Below are 21705 nucleotides of genomic sequence, written 5' to 3' on the forward strand. Positions count from 1 at the left end.
CCTATCGTCGGTGTAGACGCGGGTGAAAGCTTGTGGTTGTGTATAAACTGACGAAAGGGGTATCGCACAAACAAACACAAAGATACAAATCGCAGAGTAGGTCCACCTATCAACGACTTCGATCTGCTCGGTGTGTCGTACTCGTATCGAGTCTGTGGCGTCACAAGGGAAAGTCAGAGGTAGAATGATTGGGAGGACAGAGCCCAACGTCTTGGTGGAAATGATCATTTCTAACAGTCTGCATTGTTGCCTAGATTCCTTGCGGATGTGTGAGGCTCCGACGTTACACAAAGACCCCAATAAAGGTTCGCGCCCCGGACGGGTTGACGTAGCCCAGACTCAACGATCCCCATGCATCTCCAAGAGTCAATGTTCTATCCTCCCGCTGAACCAGGGAATGCTGCTGAGGACATGGCCGTTCAATGTAGCCGCAACAGTTCTAAACCGCAGAAAATTCTTTCAAAAACATTCGCGTCCTGGGGAAGCCACGTCGTGCCAGAGTGTCTACACTGAGAAGAACCTCGTCACGGCACTCGGCCTCCGCTCAGACCAGCTGGCGCGACGCTCCTGAAGATTCTTTGCGTCGTTGGCTGCAATGATGTCCTCGCCCGTCTCGGGATGGGTCAGCATGGACTCGGTATGTGGCCAGAAGCGATTGAAGCCCCAGTAGAAGACGCCGGCGGCGACAAATGAGTAGACGTAACCGATTGCAAACCTGCCCGAGTTGAGTTTGGTCAGTAAAGTTCCGATGCAGCTAAGATGATTGTTGGGGAAAAGAGAACTAAAGAGACTCACAGATGTTGACCTCCCAGAGAGACACTCGTTGTGCCATGGCCTGCCACAACGATGTTGTTGACGAAACCGGGAAGTGGAGGAGTGCAGCCGATGAAGAAGGCGACAACCGCGCGCCAGTTGGTGGCGAATTTGGGCGAGTAGCGGTATATGCCGTGAAAGTTGTACATGTCGGGCACAGACACGTTTCCGCGACGGACGATGAAGTAGCTATGGCACGGAACAAACGAGTCAGCGGTGTTGGATATGACAGAGTAGAGGAACAGGGTTGTGGGGTCTTGGAGAGGTACGTACTCAGTCATGAGAATGGATGTCATGGGGCCCAGGAAAATGGTGTAGCCACCGAGGAAAGCAAGGAATTTGGCGGCTGATGCGAGGATTTTCCACTGTCGTTCTGGTCAGCAGGGTATTGAAGAGCGTTCGCAAACGAGGAGTCTGGCTTACCGGCACAAAGGCCCAGCTTCCGATAACGGCAGCAAGAAGCTGACCACGGCGGATGTTGATGTACTTGGGGCAGAAAGACATGAGATCGTTGGCTGCGCTGATAGAGTTGGCCGAGATGTTGATACCGAGGGTGACGATGATCAGGCCGATGGCGCCAAATGCGGCAGCAGCGCGGCCACGGTGAGAACCAGACTCCATCCAGAGGTGGAGGATTTCAATGGGGTTCCAGATGATTTCGCCATAGGCAGTCTGAGCAGCAGCGGCAGTGAAGATGCCAAGCAGACCAACGACAGCTATGATTCCAGATGGTGAGCAGGTTCTTGTGGAATGGTGTAGGGACCAACTTACTGAAGATGGCGGGAATGACCAGCGCTTGAACGTTCTGTGCGCTGGGTTTGTTGGCGTATCTCGAAAAGTCGGCAATGTTCAAACCCAAGGTGGCGTAGTTGCCCAAGACTCCATTGAGGTCTGCAAGAAGGATTCTGGTCAGAGGACGTGGGGTCTCTTGCGGAGGTAGAGCACCACTTACTGCCAAAGAAGGCCCAAGCAAGAGTCGAACCGCTGATAGTGGTGCCTTGGGTAATGACCGTGCTCTTACTGATGGTGCCGCCGGCCTTGTGCAGCGTGTCGCCGAAAATAGCCAAAAAGATGATGGGGGCGATAACACTCTTGAATGCAAAGAAGTATTGGACCTGATCGGAGGTAGTCAGTCACTGAATCAAGGGGGGTTTGGCTGCAAGATCATACCTTCGTGTAAGGGATGCACAGGAAGGGAAGTTGAAGTAAGAAGTAGAGCAAAAAGGCCACCATCCCCGCCGTAGTGATACCTTCATCAGCGGGTATGTGATTGGGTATCCTGGCAAAGCTAGGCCAGATGGCTGTGAGGAGTACTTCCATACATTGACCACCAGTCGTGGTTTGGACACTGTTCGCGGTTAGCATCCTGAGGCGATGATTTCTGAGGCGAACAAAACTGACCCGAGCCAAACAATGGCGAGGACGCATCGGGACAGGACGACAAAGTAGCTGAAGTAGTAGCCAAACGGCATACGTGAGAGCACAGGGAACGGTGTGTGAAGCTGTTCTGAATCAGCTCGGTGCCATCATTCGAAGGAGCACACAACCCACAATTGCACCCATTCTACCATTGACGGTAATGACGAGACCCATGATAGCGTTACCCAGCACACAGGCGCCAATTGCCATTTTCCAGCTGAGACCGACGGCGATCATGGAAGAAGCTGCATCATCAATCATTCAGAATCGGAGCCCTCTCGAATACAACAGAATAGCAGCCTTGTCAAAAGGATGGCTCACCAACTTCCCAGTTCGACACGGCCCAGGCGTCGGCCATCCAGTAGGCGACATATGCACCCCAATTCCATGTGCGCTTTGATGGTGGAATCGGGTCAAAGTCAGCATTGGAGGCGCTCGCCGAGGGCGCAAAGCTGCTCTCCTCATGACGGACGGCAAGGGTGAAGCGCGGCAGACGTCTCTTGAAGCCAGTCACGCGACCAACTCCGACGGGCTCGATGGCTGTAGGCTCGACGGCGGAAGAGATGTCCTTCTCGTAGTAGTTTTTCTCGTCGTAGGATGCCATGATGGTAGAGCCTGTGTGGAACACAAGAACCTCGAAGCAGCCGAGATGATGAAGGGAATAATGACAATATTAATGTAAGTATTGGCTCCCCGAACGTGCCCGACCAAATATTTCGGAGGGGATCCCTGTGACGTTTGGATCGCCGCCCGCATTTCAGCTCGAGCCGTGTCTACTGATAAGCACCAGAAGCCTCACCTAGCGGCCCTCAGATTGGACTGGCAAGACCAAAACCGCCATTGTCATTCTAAGATAAGAGCCAATAGCCAAGCTGGACAACGGCATCGAATGGGGCAAAGATCTTTGCCCCAAGAAGTTGCTTTTTCGGAGCCACGGCACAAGAGGGTCTAGATGGCCTTGACACGTAAAATGTGCGCCACACAATCGAGATTGTAGCCATTCAGACCGGCCGAACTCAGATTTAGGCATGTGCAAGCCAAACAAGGGCCGGCCACTAGAGTCAAAGCGCTGCAACGCTTATAACTACCCAGGTAGAACTATCAGGGAGTGATACTTGGATGTAGGTAAGCCTGGGCTAACTTATCTTGTAGGACAGCCATCACAATCTGGAGGCGCACCACGATAAGCGAGAGTTGGGAGATAAGGTGAAAAACGTAAGTTGGTTGACTCAATTCTTCGATGCCAGTGGCCAGCAAGAACCGAGTATCTCGTCTGTTATGCCAAAAGCAAGTATCATCTCACCTGTCAAACGATGGCGTTGTAACCAGGGTCAAGAGTGGGAGGCCAGCCTCTTCCAAGCATTTGCGGGCGATGGAACCGAACACGAGGCATTTCTTTTGTGGCTTCGGATACGTCTTGGATGATAAGGACGACTCAAGTTGCTTTTTACCACGTTGTTTAGCGAGGTTCTGTACAAAACAAGGGTGTGAGGCTTTCTTGTATAGCGAATACTTCAATATGTGCTGGTATAACTCTGTGGACATTCACAAAATATCGATACCGAGATAGAAAGTGGCCAAGACGCCAATTCCCAACAAAGCTTAGTTCGTGGCCCGGCCAACTTTCCCCAAACAAGCTTTCATTGCCCCGGCACCTCATTGAAGACTGAGGATGCTCAACTTGCCAAAGGCTCACCTCTTTCGTCTCATCCCTCGTGGACGTGTCGTGACAGCCCTACGATTATAGTTATGTTACCGGTAAGCAGTGGCGCGGATCACTGTCCGCAGAATGCGGGTCCCCCCGGGCGCCATTCCAAATGAAATGATGCCACCCTCGACAAGTCAGACGCTGGTCAGGCTGGGCAATCCTACCCTGAACGCCTCGTCCGCGATCTCTCCTAGGAGCCTCACCGCACATCCGATCAGCATATCCACTGGATACACATGGTTTCGATCAATACATCAAATCCTCTGAGGAGAAGCCTGGAGTATCTTGTGGAGCCGCTGCTTTGCAACTCCGCGTAGCAGTTCATGGTTGATTGCAGACACTGCTATGACTACTTTATCGCCACCCACAGACTGATCCTACAAATGCCCTGTGCGTAGCGTAATCCTCTCCTGCACAGTTTACCGACCTCATCTCTAAACTAACCATACAGCTCTGTGGTTAAAATCAAGGTCAATATTCATTCGGTTGAGCATGAAAATTTAAAGAGAAGGGCAAGGCGTATATCTGAACTGGAGGGACTTGGACAAAGCCTCGCGAACGGTATCTCACGTAAATTTGTTGCCTGATGGTTGTCGCTTCAGGCTAATTCGCCGGTTCCACAGTCGAAAGAACACTGTCGGGTTATTTATGGGCAACATGCCACTTTGCAACGCACCCGCTTTGAGATGCAACGGGAAGCCTGATGTTGCCGGGCTCACATCTCCAAGCGAAGTGCTTTGATTGCCCGGAGAGTCGAGCAACCCCGAACCCAAGGCTGCCGGGCAGCATATCGAGCAGTTCCTATGGAGTGCCGCGATGAGAATGACGCTCTTATTCTACTTGGCATCAATGTCGGTTGACGAGCTGACTTCCCTCCATTCGTCCAGGCCTTTGATCGTCTCTTCGCATTTCCCCCGGATGATCCTATAAGCATCCGCGCCCAACGCCAGCCTCAACGGGATCTCTTTGCCGGATGCACCCGTCAAAACATCAACAATCACTTTGGCCCCTTTTGCGGGATCGCCCGGTTGGTTCTGGTTTGTCCGTTCCACGCGTTCCTCTGTCTGCCGGACAGCTGTGGTGTCGTAGTCTGGTATGTGATTGACGTGAAGGATCTTGTGGCCACTGCTTAGGAAGTTTGATCGAAAGTAGCCCGGTTCGATGCTGCAGACTTTGATGTTGAACTCGGCCAGCTCGAGATGCAGTGTCTCGGTGACGCCGCTGACGGCCCATTTCGAAGCCTCATAGATGCCCACGGCGGGTGTGCCGCGCCAGGCTCCGATGCTGGAGAAATTGGCAATCACGCCTGATCGTTTCGCGCGCATATATGGGAGAATCGACCTCGTCACGTTCAACGGGCCAAAGACGTTTGTTGCAAACTGGGCTTGAGTTTCCTCCGGCCTTATGGACGTCAGCATAAACACACAGGTCTACCAGGCATCGCTTTGCGCATGAAGGGAAACTATACGTGAGCTCTTCCAAGCCGCCGACTTGACAATACCCGGCGTTGTTGATGAGGTAGTCGATCCGCCCATAGAGCCCGTGGGCCTCTTCTGCAAGTGCCTTCAACTTGTCGAGGGGCCAGGTGACGTCGAGACTCATGGTATCAGCTCCGGCAGTTTTGAGCTCGTCGAGCTTCGCGGCATTTCGTGCAGAGGCAATGACCTTGTCACCGCGACGAAGGACCTCGAGGGTCAAGGCCTTTCCGAACCCCGAAGACGTGCCCGTGATGAACCAGACTTTGAAATTTGACATGTTGGTTTCCACACCTACGTGAGCAACAAAGGTGCAGACTGGTCTCTCAAAAGATATTTAAGCTGAGTGAAAGGTATCAGAGCAGGAACGGTGATTTGATTGATGTATTTCGTCTTAAAAGATCGCGGAGAAGGAGAGAAAGAGAAAGTATGTCAATCTCCCGGCACGGAATGAGCTGTCGCTTTTTATCCTTTCAGCATGTGGTGAGTTTTGCCTTTACTCGGTATGTCTTGCATTTACACAAAATATCCACCAGACCAGGGGTTGTTCAGAAGGCCTACTTCGGTCACCCCATCTGGCAAATCTGACGGAGTGGTGCTTGATTTTAAAGCCTGCGCTGGAATTGGTATTGAATTGCCTACTCCTGGTTAAAAACAAAAGCATGAAGAGGAGGGAACAGGTCTCATGATTTCTGTGGACCATGAGTCGCCGCCACTGTTGGCGGAAAATGACAACTTCGACCTCTATCCAAGGTTTGTTGGCCAGGCAAAACTTCATTGGACAACACGACGACTGAAAAAGGGAATGCGAGGGAGGCTAAGGTATAGTATGATATACATCATGTAATCAATGTGGACCCTTTCCCGCAGCGACGACACCATGATACCCAGGAAAAGATGGAGTGACTGATGGGAATTTCTACAAACCCCAACGGGACTTTACAGAAACCGGAACTTGTGCGGCCGTATCCGTTGCGTGTGTTTGTGTGCGCGTGCACGACGATCTCGTATCCCATATGTCAACGCGGAGGTGACGGCTAAGGAACTGCAGCTTCACTGAAGGGGTAGGGTCTCCAGATCATGAGATGGGAGTTGATGTAGGAAAACCTGGTGGGGGAAAGCGGAATAGATTGTGGAGTTGAGTACATCTAATATACACTGTCCATACTCGGTACGTATCCAACTCTGTCCTTGATGATCCTGCACTCAGCTACTAACCGCTCACTCCCGTGAAGTTGAAAGAGTGCCAACGGCCGTCAGGGTGAATCTGTCTTGTCCTCTCTGTAAACATCCACCTGGCGCGTCGAATGTGTAACCACATACTCTGGTTAGACAAGGATGTCAAAAAGGATGTCGAAAATAATTCCACCCCCGCAAATCCTCGGCTCGGGTGTCCACCAGCTCCGACTCCAAATCCCCATGTCGAGCAAGGCTTTGCGTCACCCTGCGCTACACTGTTTTCTTCTAGAAACTGAACATGATCACAGTCGCTATTGCGGGAGCGACTGGTGGCGTGGGCCGATCGATATTGGATCATGTTGAACAGAGCCACAAATTCAGGGTCATCGTCCTGACTCGCAAGGCATCAGAAGCTTCCGTGTCTGAGGAGGGAACGAGATACCTCCATGTCGACTACGACGATGTGGACGGGCTTGCTGACACACTGACGACACACAATGTCCACACCGTCGTCTCGACCATCGGCATCAGCTCCCCAGCCACGAGCGCGGCACAGTGCAATCTGATCAGAGCTGCAGACAAGTCCAGCGCGACGAAGCGTCTGATACCGAGCGAATTCTGGGCGAAGACGGTTCCCGAGTATGTCCATCTTGACTCTTGACCTGGAGTTCTCTTCCCCTGTCTTCGCCGCCACTCTAAGTCTTCAACGGACGGGAACTAATTCTCACGGAGTCGCTCTCCTCAGCCTCCTACCTCTAGACCCCACCGTGCAGTGGTGGCTCGATGCCGCGTCACTGCTCGAATTCAGCTCATTGCAGTACACGAGGATTTCCTGCGGCTGGTTTATGGACTGTAAGTCGAGCTGCTTTGTTCTGCTCGCTCCCTTCCGCAAAGTCTGGCCGGTAGGGGAGTGAGTGCTTGCTTCTGGAGCGATATTTCTTCCTTTGTATCTTACAAAAGGGAGACTGGGCAAAGAACTCACATTTGACGATTCTGCAGATTGGGGAATGCCACACGTCAAGTCTCACCTATCGGACTACTCCTGGGCAATAGACGTGTTTAATCGCAAGGCAGCCATTCCGGGAGACGGAGCCAACGTTCTCAGCTTGACTCTGATTGGCGACGTGGCTCGAGCGATTCTGTTGTTGCTGGAAGCCGAGGACTGGCCAGAATGGACGTTCGCAGTGGGCGATAGCGTTACGTTCCGCGAGTTCGTGAGCATCGCCGAAAGAGTACGAGGTCAGTTCACTGCCTACACCCTCTCCCTCACAGCCAGCAATACGGCTCTGATTGGAAGACCCCCCTGTGTTGATCACTGACATATGAACCTGTCTACAATATATTGACGCCTTTGGCAAAAAAACAGGAGGTACCCCATTCGAAATCACGCACGATACCCTCGACGACCTGAACCAAGGCAAAGTGACGATCCTGCCGAACCCAGGGTCTGCGGCGTGGGACGCGTCGCCGACCGAGACCGCGGCGAGAAAGGAGTCCTTGATCCTATTTGGCAAGCTCTATATTTCGCGAGTGTGGGATCTGTCCAAGGAGCCGCAGTTTTCGACGCGGTGTCCGGAATGGAGACCCAAGAAGCTGGAGGAGTTCTTGGAGGAGGTTTGGCTGGGTAGACCGTGACTGGGTTCCTTTCTAAGATGCTGTACCTACTCGGTACACGAGGTACGTCTTGGTATTTGTGGTCATGGTTTCCTGGTGGTGGGGATGCAGAAAATTGACCTCGAACCACGTGTGGGTAAGGAGTCATTCGCGAAAATCGGGTCTCTATAACTAACCGGTAGACGATAGATGGTAGATGCTGGCCAAAAGGCAGGTGGTTCTATATGAGGCTTCCACCGTAGGTATTGGGAGTGACACCCCGAGGATCAAGGTATTTGGAGTCCTGTACTCGTTTTCTGGCGGCTCCAAAGAGAAACTTTCCCGACGGCCAAATAAATGTTTCTTGGCAAAATTGTGATCCTTGACACTTTGAAAAACCATATAATTATCATTGCTTCACTTCACTTCACCTCACTTCCTCTTCCACTTATGACAAACAACGAAACTCCCGAACAGATGTATCTCATTTCCTCTCGCTCTTTTTTTTCTCTCACACATTCAGAGACATAGTCTCTCGCGCCAAAACAGGTGATGTATGAGGACATGAGACCCTATACACATATCGTCGAATGTCGGGCGCTTTACTCGGTACAGTACCTCAGTTCTCCTTCTCCTTCTCCTTCTTCTACTTCTACTTCACCTTCCACCTCAACCCAGAAACCCTGCTTCTGGCTCAACGCAACAAATCACTTTCCAGCTGCTTGTATCCTCCCCACAAGCTCTTCGCTCGCTGAAGTCACGGCCTACGGGATTCCGCGTCATGCGGACTTGTACGGTCAGAGCTGGTGGAATTTATCCTTTCACACAATTTTCCGTTGCAAGAACAAATGTATTATTTGGACCTTCATAGTTCAACCTGTCCCTGTCTGCACATTGGATTGGTTGACTCCTTGCGTGCCTACATTATATATATACATCCACCCGCCTCTCCAGTTCTACTGGTACATCCACGTTGTACATGAGCAGAGCAAGCTGTCTCTAAAAGCATAAAAGCATAAAATCGTCAGGTCATGTCTTCAATTGTTTCGCTCTGAACGCTGCAATAATAAAAAAGTGACCCTCCCAAGCCTTGACAGGTAGGTGGCCTATCCGCCACCAGCCTTCATGTTACCGAGCTGAGTAGTCTGCAACAAAGCTGCCACAGCCTCGGCCGAATATCCGAAGAAGACGGGCCCATTGAAGATGATTTGGGTTCGGGGTTCTCTGATCTCAACCGTGTCGCCTGTCTGTCTCTTTGGTGGAGACGGCTTCTGACTTTGCTCATGCGGATCATCATGGCGAGACGGCGCCGGAGCAGCCTGGGAACTCGCAGCGTGAACCTTCAGATGTGCCACATCATCTTCCTCCAAGGCACTGGGTGTGGGTTCTTTGTCCGGGGGTACTGAGATCCCCCATGGCCGACTAGGGGATTCGCCGACCCGGACTTCTCGCAGTGGTTTGTCAAAGTGTGATATTCGCGGCTCTTCATCAGCGACCACGTCGTTCTGAGCTGGGGCTGGAGCGACAGGGGCAACTTCGCTGATAGTCTCGGCCCATTTCTCCACTGCCTGAGTCGACTGTTCTTCGATCCTGTCTCGCTCGGGTAGATATGCTTTATGTTTGACTCCCAGGCCTTGAATCATGTTCACCAAATTCCCATACTTGGCGTCCAACTGTCGGGCACTGCTTTCATTGCCCTGATATCGTCGCACGCAGATTTCGTGACTTCGGGGAATTTCGTGCTTGTGATTCTCAACGTATTTTGCAATTTCTTCCGGAGAGTGTTGATCGAGGAAACGGATAGGGCATTGACCCGGGCGTTGTTCCGTATTTGGCGAACGTGCTGAATGGGTGTCTTGGTGGAATTCTGCCGCTATAGGATCATCGTGAGCGGACGAGGTAGGTCCATTGCGCATCTTCGCAAAGGGACATCCCAATGTCCCCTTGACACCAGGGGTCGTAAAATCTCGTTCAAGATCCTCGGGGTCACCATTCCGGTGAGCTATTGGACATCGTGCCCCGTTGGTCTGAGGTCCGTGTATCTTGGACATCTTGTAGGTTTGTATGGCTTGCTGCGCTTCGCGGACAGGCAGGGAGAATTCGACGTCTGTGTCGATGGGAGGAAGTTGGCGGAATTTGCGGACGGCTTCGCTCGGTGCAATGGAGGAGGCCGAGAGAGTGCTGTCGGCAGCTAGGACCTTGTCATACTGCAAGGATTCAATCAGCACTTCTCATCCCATTCTCACGGACGATGAAAACAGTAATCGGGTGTCTCTCTGCAATTCAGGTAATACATGCAATATGTCGCTCATCGCTACAAAATGGTTGCAGCTCTTGATCTAGAGCTAATCAAAAGATTCTCATCATAACGCAGTCTGGAAGGGAACAAAAGGCGCGAGGAACCAACTCACCTCATTTGCCGCAAACTCGAGCCTCTGCTTCAAGGCCTTCTCGTTCTCGATGTGCGCACGCACGCCGGATAGCAGGGCATCAAATCCAGAAATCAAGGCGTTGATGATTGCCGAGAGACTGGGGTCTGGAGGAGGTCCGTTCATCGGAGTCGAAGATGTGATTAGAAAGGGGTGATCTAGTGGAATGACTTCTTGGACGGGCACAAGTTGTGCAAAGGCACCAGCAAAATAAGATGCCGAGCAGGTTGAAAATCGGGAGCAGGACGCGGCAGCCAAGAGAAGTGCTCTGTTAAAACGGCCAGAGAAATTTCCCTGATTAGAGCAGAATACCACGATACCACGCCGCCTGGTGCGACTGCAGAGTACATCATCTATCGCTGTCCCTGATCTCCACGAAGTGACTTCAAGGCTCAATGGGCGACTCCATTAAGCACTCTGACACAATTTGTTCGATAATCTGGCTTCTTTGATCCCCCTTCCAACACCACCATCACGCCCTCTGCACCCCAACATGCTCTTCAGACCTATCCTTCTCAGAATGGTGATCTTGTGTCTCAGCCCAAATCTGCCGCCATAGCGATCTGAGGCTCGTAAAAGAGTTAATGCTATGCTCCAACTTTGGATTTGATCCACGCGAGTCCTCCGCTACCGGCGGTCATCGCGAATCCAGCGACCTGAACCACCCCGTTGATGACGGCGAGACCTGAGCCCGCAGCACCTGCACTCTGAGCAACCGCGAAAGCGCTACCGGCTGCAACATTTCCGATCCCAGCCTGCATTGTGGCAGCCGTGGTACCTTTGTGGTGACGGATGTGAGTAAGTATTGTGATTTGCCGATACGGGATGCTTTTGCTCTGATTCCAACGTACCTGCAACAACACCACCAGCTCCAAAACCCAACTCGGCGAGTACTGGGACAACGACGACACCGGGAGCCGCAATGAGGATGATGCCGACAGTCCCGACAGCGCCGCAAGCAGCCAGCCCCGGATTCTGGACGGTCCATGCAGCGGCCTAGTGGTTTACAATATTGGTCAGCGATATGTGACAGCACAAAATTGGTATGTTTACACGACGACTTACTGCGGCGGCGGCTTTGGGTCCATGATCTGTAATGGCTTTTGCCGTGGATTTACTCGCTGTGAGGGCAAGGCGGCTTCCCTCTCGTAGTAGAGCTGGAGCAGACATGATGGCGGCTATAGGTTTGATATGATGATGGTTCTGTTAACGAGGAGAGTGAGATGCTCGAGCGACTGTTTGATGAAATTGTGAGAGGCTATGTGTGATTGCTGCAGGTAGGCAACCAACCGCCAAGGTGTCGTGAATTCTGCGCGCGGTGTTTCGTAAACGGTCTCAGCCTTAGTACTTTGGGTCAGATATGGAATATGCGTTTTCAATTCAATGGCAGTCCTACTTCGATCTTGTGGACGCAGCGGCAGAGAGATACAACGCGTGGGATGAAACCGGAGTCAAAAGCGCCTGAGCCCATCCTCTTACAAGTACAGCCTCACCTGGCCCGACCTAGCAAATGACATGTCAACCTGTACAGCGTTTATGAGCGAATCAATAGGACCCCAATGTACAGGGTATTGGTACAAGGCCAGGTCTCTGGCAAGTCCCCTTTTGGGCCGGCTGCAGCACGGCCTCGTCTGCCACGTAGCCAATGCCTGATTGTGTGTTTTGCTTTTCAGCCTGCCGAGAGGAGCGTGGCAGGCAGTGTATGAAACCACGCTGCTTGGTCGGCCTACTATTTGCTCTGCCGAAGAGGTCGACATTGCCGATGGGCGAGATTTGGTATCATCAGCCCGGCGGCTTTGAGAAGCTGGGCAGCCATTGCAGCAGTCTTTAAGTCGGACACAAGGTGCCCTTGCCGCACCCTTTCTGTACATGAGGCTTAGTCCTCCGTCTCAAACATCCCTTAAAGTTGCAAGCGGATGCCGAAGTAATGCAATTTTCGTTCCATCATCTTTATACGGCCGGTCAAACATCCACTTGTGATAGAGTGTTGTCGAAAAGTCCTTGTTTGTATATGCCGAGGGTTCTTGAGTGTTTTCATTGGCCGATATGGCATGCCTAGGCACACTCACACTGAAATGCCCGCCAGATTTGCGGGCCTCCACAACCGAGGCTCCTCTTGGGTGAGATCAATGGGGGGGACCAAACTCGGGCTAGCAATGAAATACTGGCACATACACACCATGACATCCTGCCTTATCTCCAGTTTTAATTGTGATCTCAGATCTAGATTCTTGTGATAATCCCCTTTGCCTCCCTGTCACCCACCCACCATGAAAGCGATCCAAGTCTCAAAATACGTCTCGGAACCGCGAGAGCTTACCGTGACGACGCTCCCAACGCCCTCCCCGCACCCGACGAAATACCTGATCAAGATCCGCGCCTGCGGCACAAATTTCTTCGACATCCTCCAGGTCCAGGGGAAATACCAGCACCAGCCACCCCTGCCATGGATCGGCGGCCAGGAGTTCGCGGGCGTCGTAATCGCGACGCCCACGACCCGTGAGGGTTCCAAGAGCACGGTCGCGAGCAGCCTCGACGGTACGGTCAGCACACAGACGAACCACAAGTTCAAGGTCGGGGACAGGGTGTTTGGGGCCACGCACGGCGCGTACTCAAGCCACCTTTTGGTGTCTGAGGACGCCATGTTCCCGATCCCTCCGGGCTGGAGCTTTGTCGATGCCGCAGGCGTGTATGTCACGGCCCCGACGTCTTACGGTGGCCTCGTTGTCCGCGCCGGCGTCAAGGCGGGTGACTGGGTTCTCGTGCATGCCGGCGCTGGAGGTGTCGGGCTGGCGGCAGTACAGATTGCGAAGGCGTACGGTGCCACCGTTATTGCCACAGCTGGGTCGGAGCGCAAGAGGCAGGTCTGCTTGGACTATGGAGCTGACTACGTGGTCGACTATCGAGACGGGACTTGGCCTCAGAAAGTGGTTGCGCTGTGCGAGCAGCACCGAACAGGCAACGGGAAGAAAGGGGTGGACATCGTATACGATCCCGTCGGTAAGTGGCTTTCTGCAAATCAATTCCTGCACTCTCTCACACACGGGGTCTTCCGCTGACACTGCTCCGCACAATCACAGGCATGATCGACCCCTCTATCAAATGCATAGCGTGGAACGGCCGACTCCTCGTCATCGGATTCGCCGGAGGCACCATCGAGAAGGTGGCCATGAACCGGGTCCTGCTCAAGAACATCAGCATTGTCGGACTGCACTGGGGGGAATACAGAAACAAAGAGCCGGAAGCAATACAAGAAGCCTGGAAGGGCATTTTCCAACTGATCAACACAGGCAAATTGAGGGGCATGACCTTCACCGACAAGCGGTACAACGGTCTAGAAGAGGTTCCCAAGGCCCTGACGGACTTGGGTGCGCGCGATACATGGGGCAAGGTGGTTGTCGAGCTGGACGAACACTACGGAGAGGACAGCAGGAGCAAGCTATGAACATATTGTGCGCACATTCAGAGAGTTTTACGGGTTGGTCGTTGTCCCAAGGATCGGATTGGTTTCTATAAAACACCCTAGAAAACCGTGGCGTTCTTGCAAAAAGAAAAGATGAAACTTTTTCTTCCATCGAGCTCGCCCATCCCATTGGGGAGAGGAGGCTTTGTACAGTTTTTTCGCCAAAGGTGGTTGGTTTCCCTTAGTCCATGGCGTCCCATGCGTTTATTGAAGAGCGATGGCCTCGATCTCGACGTCGACACTCTTGGGCAGTTCCCGCACGGCAACGCAAGTCCTCGCCGGCTTGTGCGAGAAGTACTTCTCATACACGGCGTTCATCTCTCCAAAGTGCTTCATGTCGGATATGAAGACCTGTTGTGTTTCACGACGATCAGCTTTTCTTTCTGTAGTTCGTGGCTATCGTAGGAAACATCGGCATAGGTATTGTATAGCTACTCACCCCGGCCCTGACGACCTTGCCCAACTCGCTCCCGCCGGCTTCCAAGATCGCCTTGATGTTCTTGCAACACTGCTCCGTCTGGTTTGCAATGGAACCCCCGACGAGCTTTCCCGTCGAGTCCGCGGGGATCTGACCTGCTACCCAGATCTGCCCGGCGGCTTTGATGGCCTGGCTGTACGGGCCCGCAGCTGGAATTCGAAAGAATTAGCGGGTTAGTTATCGTCTATCGTCTCGTTGCAATCTCAAACATCACGCGTCCAGATGAAATGACTTGGGACGGGTCTCTCTTACGAGGGCAGGCATCCTTGGAGAACACAGTGGTCAATCCGGACGACATTTTGGCGGGGTAGTTTTGGAATCGGCGATGTTGCTGCTGTCGACAGAGCAGTGAGTGAGGGATGACGAGAGGGTTTATATGTCGCGGAGAAGGGCTCAGACGAAGCAAGATACCGCGACAGGATGTGGACATGGATGTGAGGCAGTGGGGGGGAAGTCCGCGAAGGGCGTGATATTCCGATCACTGAGTTTTTGTAAATCGAAAATCATCCGTGTTTCGGAGCTGATATGTTCTGAGGGACTCTTGACGTCAGTCAGAAAGTAGTTAATGGACGAGTGGCCCATTCTGGTGCCAATATGGCTGATTATCCTCATGTCAGACAGCCATGTTTTGCCCCGCGCTTTGAAACTCCCACTCTGCTGACTACTAGTACAACAACACAACGACACAACCACCATCAATGGCTCGCAGTTTCCCCGTACAAGGATCTGTTGATGTCTTGAGTAAGCTCCACAAGTCCACAGCAATAGCCTTGCCGCTGCTCTAAACTCGCGTTGCTGCCTGTTACAGTTACACTGGGACTGCCCGCCCCCTACAGGCGGACGATGATTAGACATCCCCACAATAGCAACTGTTTGTCTTGGTCATCAGTATGTCTCAAGGCGTACAGAGAGAGGCTGGTCGGACACCAAACACCTGCAGGGATAGTCCTTGGGAATAACTTGTTTTTAAGACATCACATGCATTATCCGGCTGAGAGCTATGGCCGCTGTCCGCAAAAGACCCCCGGACCGGTACTCCAAAGACCCTATCGTCTAAATACAGTGACTTTGAGAAACAAGTGAAGTACCACCATGGTCCAAAGCGGCCATACATTTCTCAGAAACTTTTTCCATCGGGTATTCAACATATCTCTCCGGACGGAACAGGCGTTGTGGCCGAGTGGTATCCGGGTGCACATCTCATAGTGCCATGGGACTGGCTTGCTGCTCTGGATCCATCAGGGATGCATCTCCAAAGCTGGTGGCCCTTTACGCCAGGTGCTGACAATGTTCCTTGACGTATACGCCCCCCAATGGTAATCTTCGCTGGCTTCATGGACTCAGGCGATCCTTCCGACTCAGTATATAGGCAGATTTCCGCGGAACGGCATCCCTGCCCTTTCAATCATCGATGACATGAAGCTGGAGACTTCAGCATGGTCGTCCTTTTGGTTCGATCTCAGCTCATGCATGGGGAGTAATTCCGTCATCTGGCTCTCTTACCCTGTCGACTTCGACTTGCGCCCTACAAGCCCAACTCTTTCAATATCTTTTCATTATGCTCACCGACTTCTGGGACTTTGTCCATCCTGGCATGTAAACCCTCCGCATCCTCACCTTCGGGAACGCATCCGGGAGGCAAAAGTGCAGGGATCATGCCTTTGGACGTCTCGACCTCGGTCCACCGCCGTCTGGCTTGCAATTGGGGATGCTCCCAAACGCCCTGCATCGTGTTTACTGCTGCGTTTGCAATCTGGGCTTCATCGAGCTTTGCGACGGCTTCGGACACGGAATATTTCTCCAGAGCCTTACAAATGATACTTCGCAGTTCGTCTCTGTTCTGTACACGCAATGAGTTGTTCATGAAGCGTGCGTCGGTGGCCAAGTCCGGATTTCCCAAGACAATGTCGCAGAATTTTGCAAACTCTCGTTCGTTCTGAATCCCGAGCATGACTGACCCGCCATCGCCCGTCTCAAAGGGTCCGTAAGGGTATATCGCAGCATGGGAAGCGCCGGTCGGTGTGGGCGCCGGTGCGCCTTTGTAAGTGTAATACAACGGGAAGCTCATCCACTCCACCAGACTTTCGAGCAAAGAGATGTCAATCTTGCTTCCCTTGCCGGTCTTCTGCCGCTGCATCAACGCGGCCAGGATGTTGCTGTAGGCATACATTCCGGCCGAGATATCGGCAATGGAGATGCCCACCTTGGCGGGCTCGTCCTTGGTGCCTGTGACTGAGAGCATCCCTCCCTCGCTCTGCACGAGCAAGTCGTATGCTTTTTTCTTCGCGTAGGGCCCGTCCTGGCCATAGCCCGAGATGTCGCAGACGATCAAGCCGGGATGGGTATCTTTGAGAGATTCATAGCTGAGACCCAGACGCGCCGACGCGCCAGGAGCCAGGTTCTGCACGAGCACGTCGGTCTTTTGGAGGAGTTTCTTCAACACGTCCAAGTCGCCGGGTTTTTTGAGATCCAGCGCCAGACTCTCCTTTGAGCGGTTCGTCCAGACGAAGTGGGACGCGAGCCCGTCGACCCGCGTGTCGTAGTCTCGTGCGAAATCGCCCACCCCGGGTCTCTCGACCTTGATGACGCGGGCGCCGAGGTCGGCGAGCTGCCTGGTGCAGAATGGCGCGGCGATGGCTTGTTCGATGCTGACGACTGTGATTCCATCAAGCGGTCTTGTCGCTTTGGCTCCGCTTTTGGCTGAAGCTGGAGTCGTTGATGCGAAGCGACGTTGACCGCCAGCGGTGCATGGTCTGGAGCTTCTCGCTGGCGACGAGAGACGCTGTGGACGGTCGCCTTCAATGTTTCTCAGTGGCCGCCCATTCGACACCACTCTGGAGCCCCGAAGGGCTGAAGCACAAGCAGCTGCAAAGCCTCGAGATCGCATCGGGTTCAACATTCTTCTTTCCCTCGTGAAATCACAGAATCTCGCCCCTCGGTAATATGTCAATGATTAATGCCCAACACAAAACTCGGGGGGAACACTTTTGAGAGTGAGCTTCAAGATGAAAAAAAAAACCGAGAATAAAAGAGGAAAAGACCACTGAAAGCCAGATCTCGCGAAGGACCTCGTCGGCACAAATAGGGAGAAAAAAGACCCTGTTGCGGAAAGTCAGCGACGAAGCAACACAGCGGCAGTAATCTCGGAAACTCATACGATGGAGCTGCCTGCCCCTTTGCGAGATCCGATGCCGAGGCACCAAAGGCTTCGACACGGCCAATCAGCGTCTTGAGAGCGATGGATCCGCCCGTCTCGAAACTCCGTTATCGGGCGGTGGGTCGATGCCGAGTCGAATTTTCGAGAGAGTCTCGGAGGATACATACAAACAGACTTCATCATAATAAATGGCTCCTATCTCCTAACGTCGTATTATATCGATTGATACACTGTACGAACTTTTGTAGTTCTCTGTGTTCTTTCTTCCCTTCCTCCTCATTATTTACAGTGAGAGCTATTGATTCCTTTGTCTCAGGCTGAAAGTCATTTAGCTCGACAACCAGGCAGGCACAGAGAAAAGTAGACAAGCAGGGACGTGAGCTAGGCCTCAAGGAATCCGCTCAAAAGTCTCAGATTAAAACATGTTTTGTTTCGATTCCTTATGAAGCAGTAGGTATTACACAGCAGATGAATTCCACAAGAAGCGAACAACAACGACGAATATGGTGCGTTTCCGCAGCGGTGGAAGTTGCAGAACATGAGGGTGTGCGTGACCGCGAGTCTCTGGGTCTGTCTCTCTCTCTCCGTATGTGTCTGCACAAACTACACCCCGGTCGTCTTGCTCACGTCGTCCTCGTCAATCGACGTGACATGTTCGGCCGTCCCTTTGTTCGGGTCGGCACCATCCTCCTTCTCCCAGACCTCGAGGTCTTGGTTCTTCTCGCTGTCGCCGCTGCCACTGCCCTTTGCGTCGTCGCCGGGCTTGTATATCTGGCGCGACACGTGGTTGGTCAGGTACTTGTCGTAGTCCTTGACGCAGAAGCAGGCGATCAGGCCGACGCCCGCGACCGCGATGGCCGAGTAATACACGTACGCGTAGGCCGCGGCGTACGCCCAGGGGAGCTCGGCGGCGACGGCCTCTCGGATCGTGGCGGTGATGCCGGGGACCGCATCCATTGCGTCTGGAGTGCCTGCAGCGATGGCTGCGAGGAGAGAAGACACAGACGTCTCGGGCAGGCCGGCCTGGGTGGCCACGGGTGGAATGTGGGCCGCGAGCTTGGAGGTGGTCTTGCTGCTGAGAATGGCGAGGTAGACTGCCGTCATGATGGCGCCGACGATGGGGCGCATTGCATATAGGATCGCTATTAGGGACTTGTTAGTTGTCTCGGTCAAGGTTCCGCAGATGTTTCACTTCTTTCGGCTGAAAAAAAAGGGAGGGGTGTTTTTGATTTGCTATGTACTTACAAAATGTCGTCCCGAGATCTGCGTCATTGGTCTCCATCTGCACGAGCAGACTGGGCATGATTTCCAGAATACCTGCAGGGAAAGAGGCAAACACGGAGAGCACGGCGGCGCGGCCCAGGTTGTTTGGGGTGCAAGACGCCATAGCCCCGATGAAAGCCAACATGATGGACATGAGGAAGATGAGCTGGAGTCGGATGTGCTTTAGGATCGCGACCAGAGCTCCCCATAAGACAATGGACGAATAGATGCCCAAAGCGATGGTTGTCTGTTCGTCCCTCCAGTATCAGCTGCACATCCAGCCTTTTAAATCAGGGTTCATCTTGTCAAAAAACTCACCGATAACCACGCGGTGGTCTGCCAGCTGGTTGTAGGAGAGCTATAAAGCCGTTGGACCTCTTGGTCGACCCGTCAGATTGAGAGCCCTTACTCGCCGTGGTCGGAACTTACGTGATGGCCAGATAATGCTAAGCGCGACATAGGCGGTCCCTGCCACAGACTCGATAATGATCAGACAGACGAATCCGCGGAGATCTTTGAAGAAATGGACCGGGACGATTGGGTTTGGATGGGGTCCATAGGCCTCTATAAGTGCAATTTGTTAGCATTGATCACATTGAATATGTCATAGGGCTAACTTACCCCAGAAGACGAATACGATCACCACGCAACCTCCAGTGATGATAAGTCCCAGAATAGTTCCGGAGGTCCACGACAAAGGCTGACCGCCTAGAAAGTGTCAATCAAACGAATAGTAAACCACCAGTTTTATACTGACCCCATGAGACGCCCAATAGAAAGAGCACGAGGCCGGCAACAATCAGGAAGCATCCCAGGAAGTCGACCCGTTTGAGTTCTTCCCGTCTCGTGCGTGTGCCACGGTGTAACTGATGGAAACTTGGTGGCCGGTAGAAGAGAATCTGTAGGGCTAAGACGAAGACCATGAGGGGGATGAAGATGTAGTAGATGTATCTAGAAAGACACTGATTCAGTACCAAAGAACCCCTTTTGGTGAGATAGAGGAGAATTTTACCTCCAATTGTAATATTGAACGAGTCGAAGACCTACATGGTCAGCATCACTAGGGAAGATATTTGGAGGGAGGTTGGCTTATAATACCCAGGTACTGCCCGAAACCAGTGGACACGATATTGGGAAGGCAGGCAAATGCAACACCCAGGAACTTGAAGCGATTGGGACAGATCTCGCCAACAGTCAGACCATAGCAGGTGTGTACGCCGGCTCCAAGCCCCATTAAGACCTGCAAGGGTCGGTTAGAGGACGAAAGAGAAATAGTATCATATGTGGTGCGAACTGACACTGGCGCCGATCAAGGTATTCATCGTCTGAGCCGTAGCCGCAATAATTCCTTACACAGTGTAAGCTATGACATGTCCTTGCCCTGTATTATCTTGCCTAGGGACACTCACCTCCAATGAGACCGATTGAGGACGCTCCGATAACAAACCAACGGCGCCCAAACTTGTCCGAGATCCTGCCAAAGAGAAGGGTGCCGATGCCGCAAGAGATTGTCCAGATGATGGAGAACAAACTAGCATTGTTACTCGGTCCTTGGAGCGACAATGTCAGAATATACATGTTCGGCCCAAGCAAAGGTTTTGGTTGTACTCTCTCTCACCGATATCTGCGTTGATAAACGTCAGGACCGCCGCTGGGGGAGCGAATCCCCAATAGCTGACGGCGACGGCACTGCCCAGGGAAAAAATGGCCCCAATCAACCGGAGACTCGTGAAATACCCCTTTTCAGTCTTCTCAGCATCGGTCGACAGTGCGTTCGAGATGGAGATATCCTGGAGCGTGCCTTCATCGGCATGAGATAGCATAAGCTCCTCTAGCTTGGTGTTTGCCCCTGCAGCCGTCGAAAAGGTTCCTTCTGTCGCCATGATGAATTACAAACAAAGACCGTGTGGAGAACTTTGGACGTTCCAAAGGAGACAGCTCCCATCGTGAGTCTCCTGTCCATATATGTTGATGCGAATCACAGGCCATGGTTCCCTTACGTCCCTATGGTTCTACGAGGCTTCCTACCCCGGAATTGTCGGAGGTTCGGATCTGGAGAGAGCGGAGCCTCTAGCCATGAGGGATACCAATCTCCCCATGAATTGACCCGGCATTCTGGGTCGTTTGGTAGAAACAATCTCGTATTCTGCGGAGTAGTAGCCGAAAATCGGTCTCGAAAGCAGGCGAGGGCAAGCTTCGACTGAATTAGAATTAATCCTGTAACTTTCCAGCAGTGTTGCCAGGACTGTCTAACAGTAGAATAGCTCTAGATAATATACACCATACCTAAATGGGCGATCTGAGTGGAATAGTCACACTCCAGGTGCAAGGTAACAAGGCATCGACTTAGGAATCGAATCCCGAGTTCCGCAAAGTAAGATTCGGGCCCGGAATCGAAGGACTCGTGTGAAGGCTATACGATTCCCCAGTTAAGGGCGTATCATCGATAAATCATTCACCGACGATACATTCATAACCTCCGAGTCTCCGTCCCAAAGTCGGACTCCAGCTCCGATGTGGTCGAAACCGCTGACCACGTTTGGCTGATAGGGGAAGACCCTTGGAAGCGAAGGTATTCCATCCACACCTTGAGACCTCAGACCACCTCCAAACACCATCGGCTTCGATCTTGCAAGCATGTATGTAAAGGTCGAAGGCTCGGCCTGGAGGGTTCGGACGTGCTCCGCAACCTACTCCTGGTCAGGACTACAACCAGTGTGGCCAAGCT

General features: G+C 52.6%; 9 protein-coding genes across 9 annotated transcripts; 2 read left to right on the forward strand and 7 right to left on the reverse strand.

The window, feature by feature from the left end:
• Positions 1-504: 504 nt before the first annotated feature.
• Positions 505-2836, reverse strand: AYO20_06371 (hypothetical protein; the record flags this gene model as incomplete). Its single annotated transcript, XM_022644662.1, has 9 exons — positions 505-715; positions 796-1178; positions 1237-1529; positions 1585-1704; positions 1766-1928; positions 1984-2161; positions 2215-2315; positions 2365-2477; positions 2554-2836. The coding sequence occupies 9 exons, from the start codon at positions 2834-2836 to the stop codon at positions 505-507; spliced, it is 1845 nt and encodes a 614-aa protein (XP_022499330.1).
• Positions 2837-4776: 1940 nt separating this feature from the next.
• AYO20_06372 (hypothetical protein) lies at positions 4777-5695 on the reverse strand (the record flags this gene model as incomplete). The annotated part of the gene is made up of 2 exons (XM_022644663.1): positions 4777-5341; positions 5409-5695. 2 exons carry the CDS (start codon positions 5693-5695, stop codon positions 4777-4779), a joined length of 852 nt encoding a protein of 283 aa, XP_022499331.1.
• A 1197-nt stretch (positions 5696-6892) lies between these two features.
• Positions 6893-8229, forward strand: AYO20_06373 (hypothetical protein; the record flags this gene model as incomplete). The annotated part of the gene is made up of 4 exons (XM_022644664.1): positions 6893-7233; positions 7295-7446; positions 7555-7833; positions 7961-8229. 4 exons carry the CDS (start codon positions 6893-6895, stop codon positions 8227-8229), a joined length of 1041 nt encoding a protein of 346 aa, XP_022499332.1.
• A 1064-nt stretch (positions 8230-9293) lies between these two features.
• Positions 9294-10742, reverse strand: AYO20_06374 (hypothetical protein; the record flags this gene model as incomplete). Its single annotated transcript, XM_022644665.1, has 2 exons — positions 9294-10394; positions 10599-10742. The coding sequence occupies 2 exons, from the start codon at positions 10740-10742 to the stop codon at positions 9294-9296; spliced, it is 1245 nt and encodes a 414-aa protein (XP_022499333.1).
• Positions 10743-11203: 461 nt separating this feature from the next.
• On the reverse strand, positions 11204-11786 carry AYO20_06375 (hypothetical protein; the record flags this gene model as incomplete). The annotated part of the gene is made up of 3 exons (XM_022644666.1): positions 11204-11394; positions 11468-11612; positions 11682-11786. The coding sequence occupies 3 exons, from the start codon at positions 11784-11786 to the stop codon at positions 11204-11206; spliced, it is 441 nt and encodes a 146-aa protein (XP_022499334.1).
• Positions 11787-12886: 1100 nt separating this feature from the next.
• On the forward strand, positions 12887-14061 carry AYO20_06376 (hypothetical protein; the record flags this gene model as incomplete). The annotated part of the gene is made up of 2 exons (XM_022644667.1): positions 12887-13616; positions 13697-14061. 2 exons carry the CDS (start codon positions 12887-12889, stop codon positions 14059-14061), a joined length of 1095 nt encoding a protein of 364 aa, XP_022499335.1.
• A 222-nt stretch (positions 14062-14283) lies between these two features.
• Positions 14284-14855, reverse strand: AYO20_06377 (hypothetical protein; the record flags this gene model as incomplete). Its single annotated transcript, XM_022644668.1, has 3 exons — positions 14284-14430; positions 14519-14706; positions 14810-14855. 3 exons carry the CDS (start codon positions 14853-14855, stop codon positions 14284-14286), a joined length of 381 nt encoding a protein of 126 aa, XP_022499336.1.
• Positions 14856-16082: 1227 nt separating this feature from the next.
• Positions 16083-17456, reverse strand: AYO20_06378 (hypothetical protein; the record flags this gene model as incomplete). Its single annotated transcript, XM_022644669.1, has 1 exon — positions 16083-17456. One exon carries the CDS (start codon positions 17454-17456, stop codon positions 16083-16085), a length of 1374 nt encoding a protein of 457 aa, XP_022499337.1.
• An 861-nt stretch (positions 17457-18317) lies between these two features.
• AYO20_06379 (hypothetical protein) lies at positions 18318-20860 on the reverse strand (the record flags this gene model as incomplete). Its single annotated transcript, XM_022644670.1, has 11 exons — positions 18318-18856; positions 18960-19224; positions 19296-19354; positions 19407-19541; positions 19599-19685; positions 19735-19928; positions 19990-20020; positions 20076-20217; positions 20276-20325; positions 20387-20527; positions 20596-20860. The coding sequence occupies 11 exons, from the start codon at positions 20858-20860 to the stop codon at positions 18318-18320; spliced, it is 1908 nt and encodes a 635-aa protein (XP_022499338.1).
• Positions 20861-21705: the final 845 nt, after the last annotated feature.

Source organism: Fonsecaea nubica (assembly GCF_001646965.1).
Source record: "Fonsecaea nubica strain CBS 269.64 chromosome Unknown Scaff40, whole genome shotgun sequence".
In the NCBI taxonomy this organism is placed as follows: Eukaryota; Fungi; Ascomycota; class Eurotiomycetes; order Chaetothyriales; family Herpotrichiellaceae; genus Fonsecaea; species Fonsecaea nubica.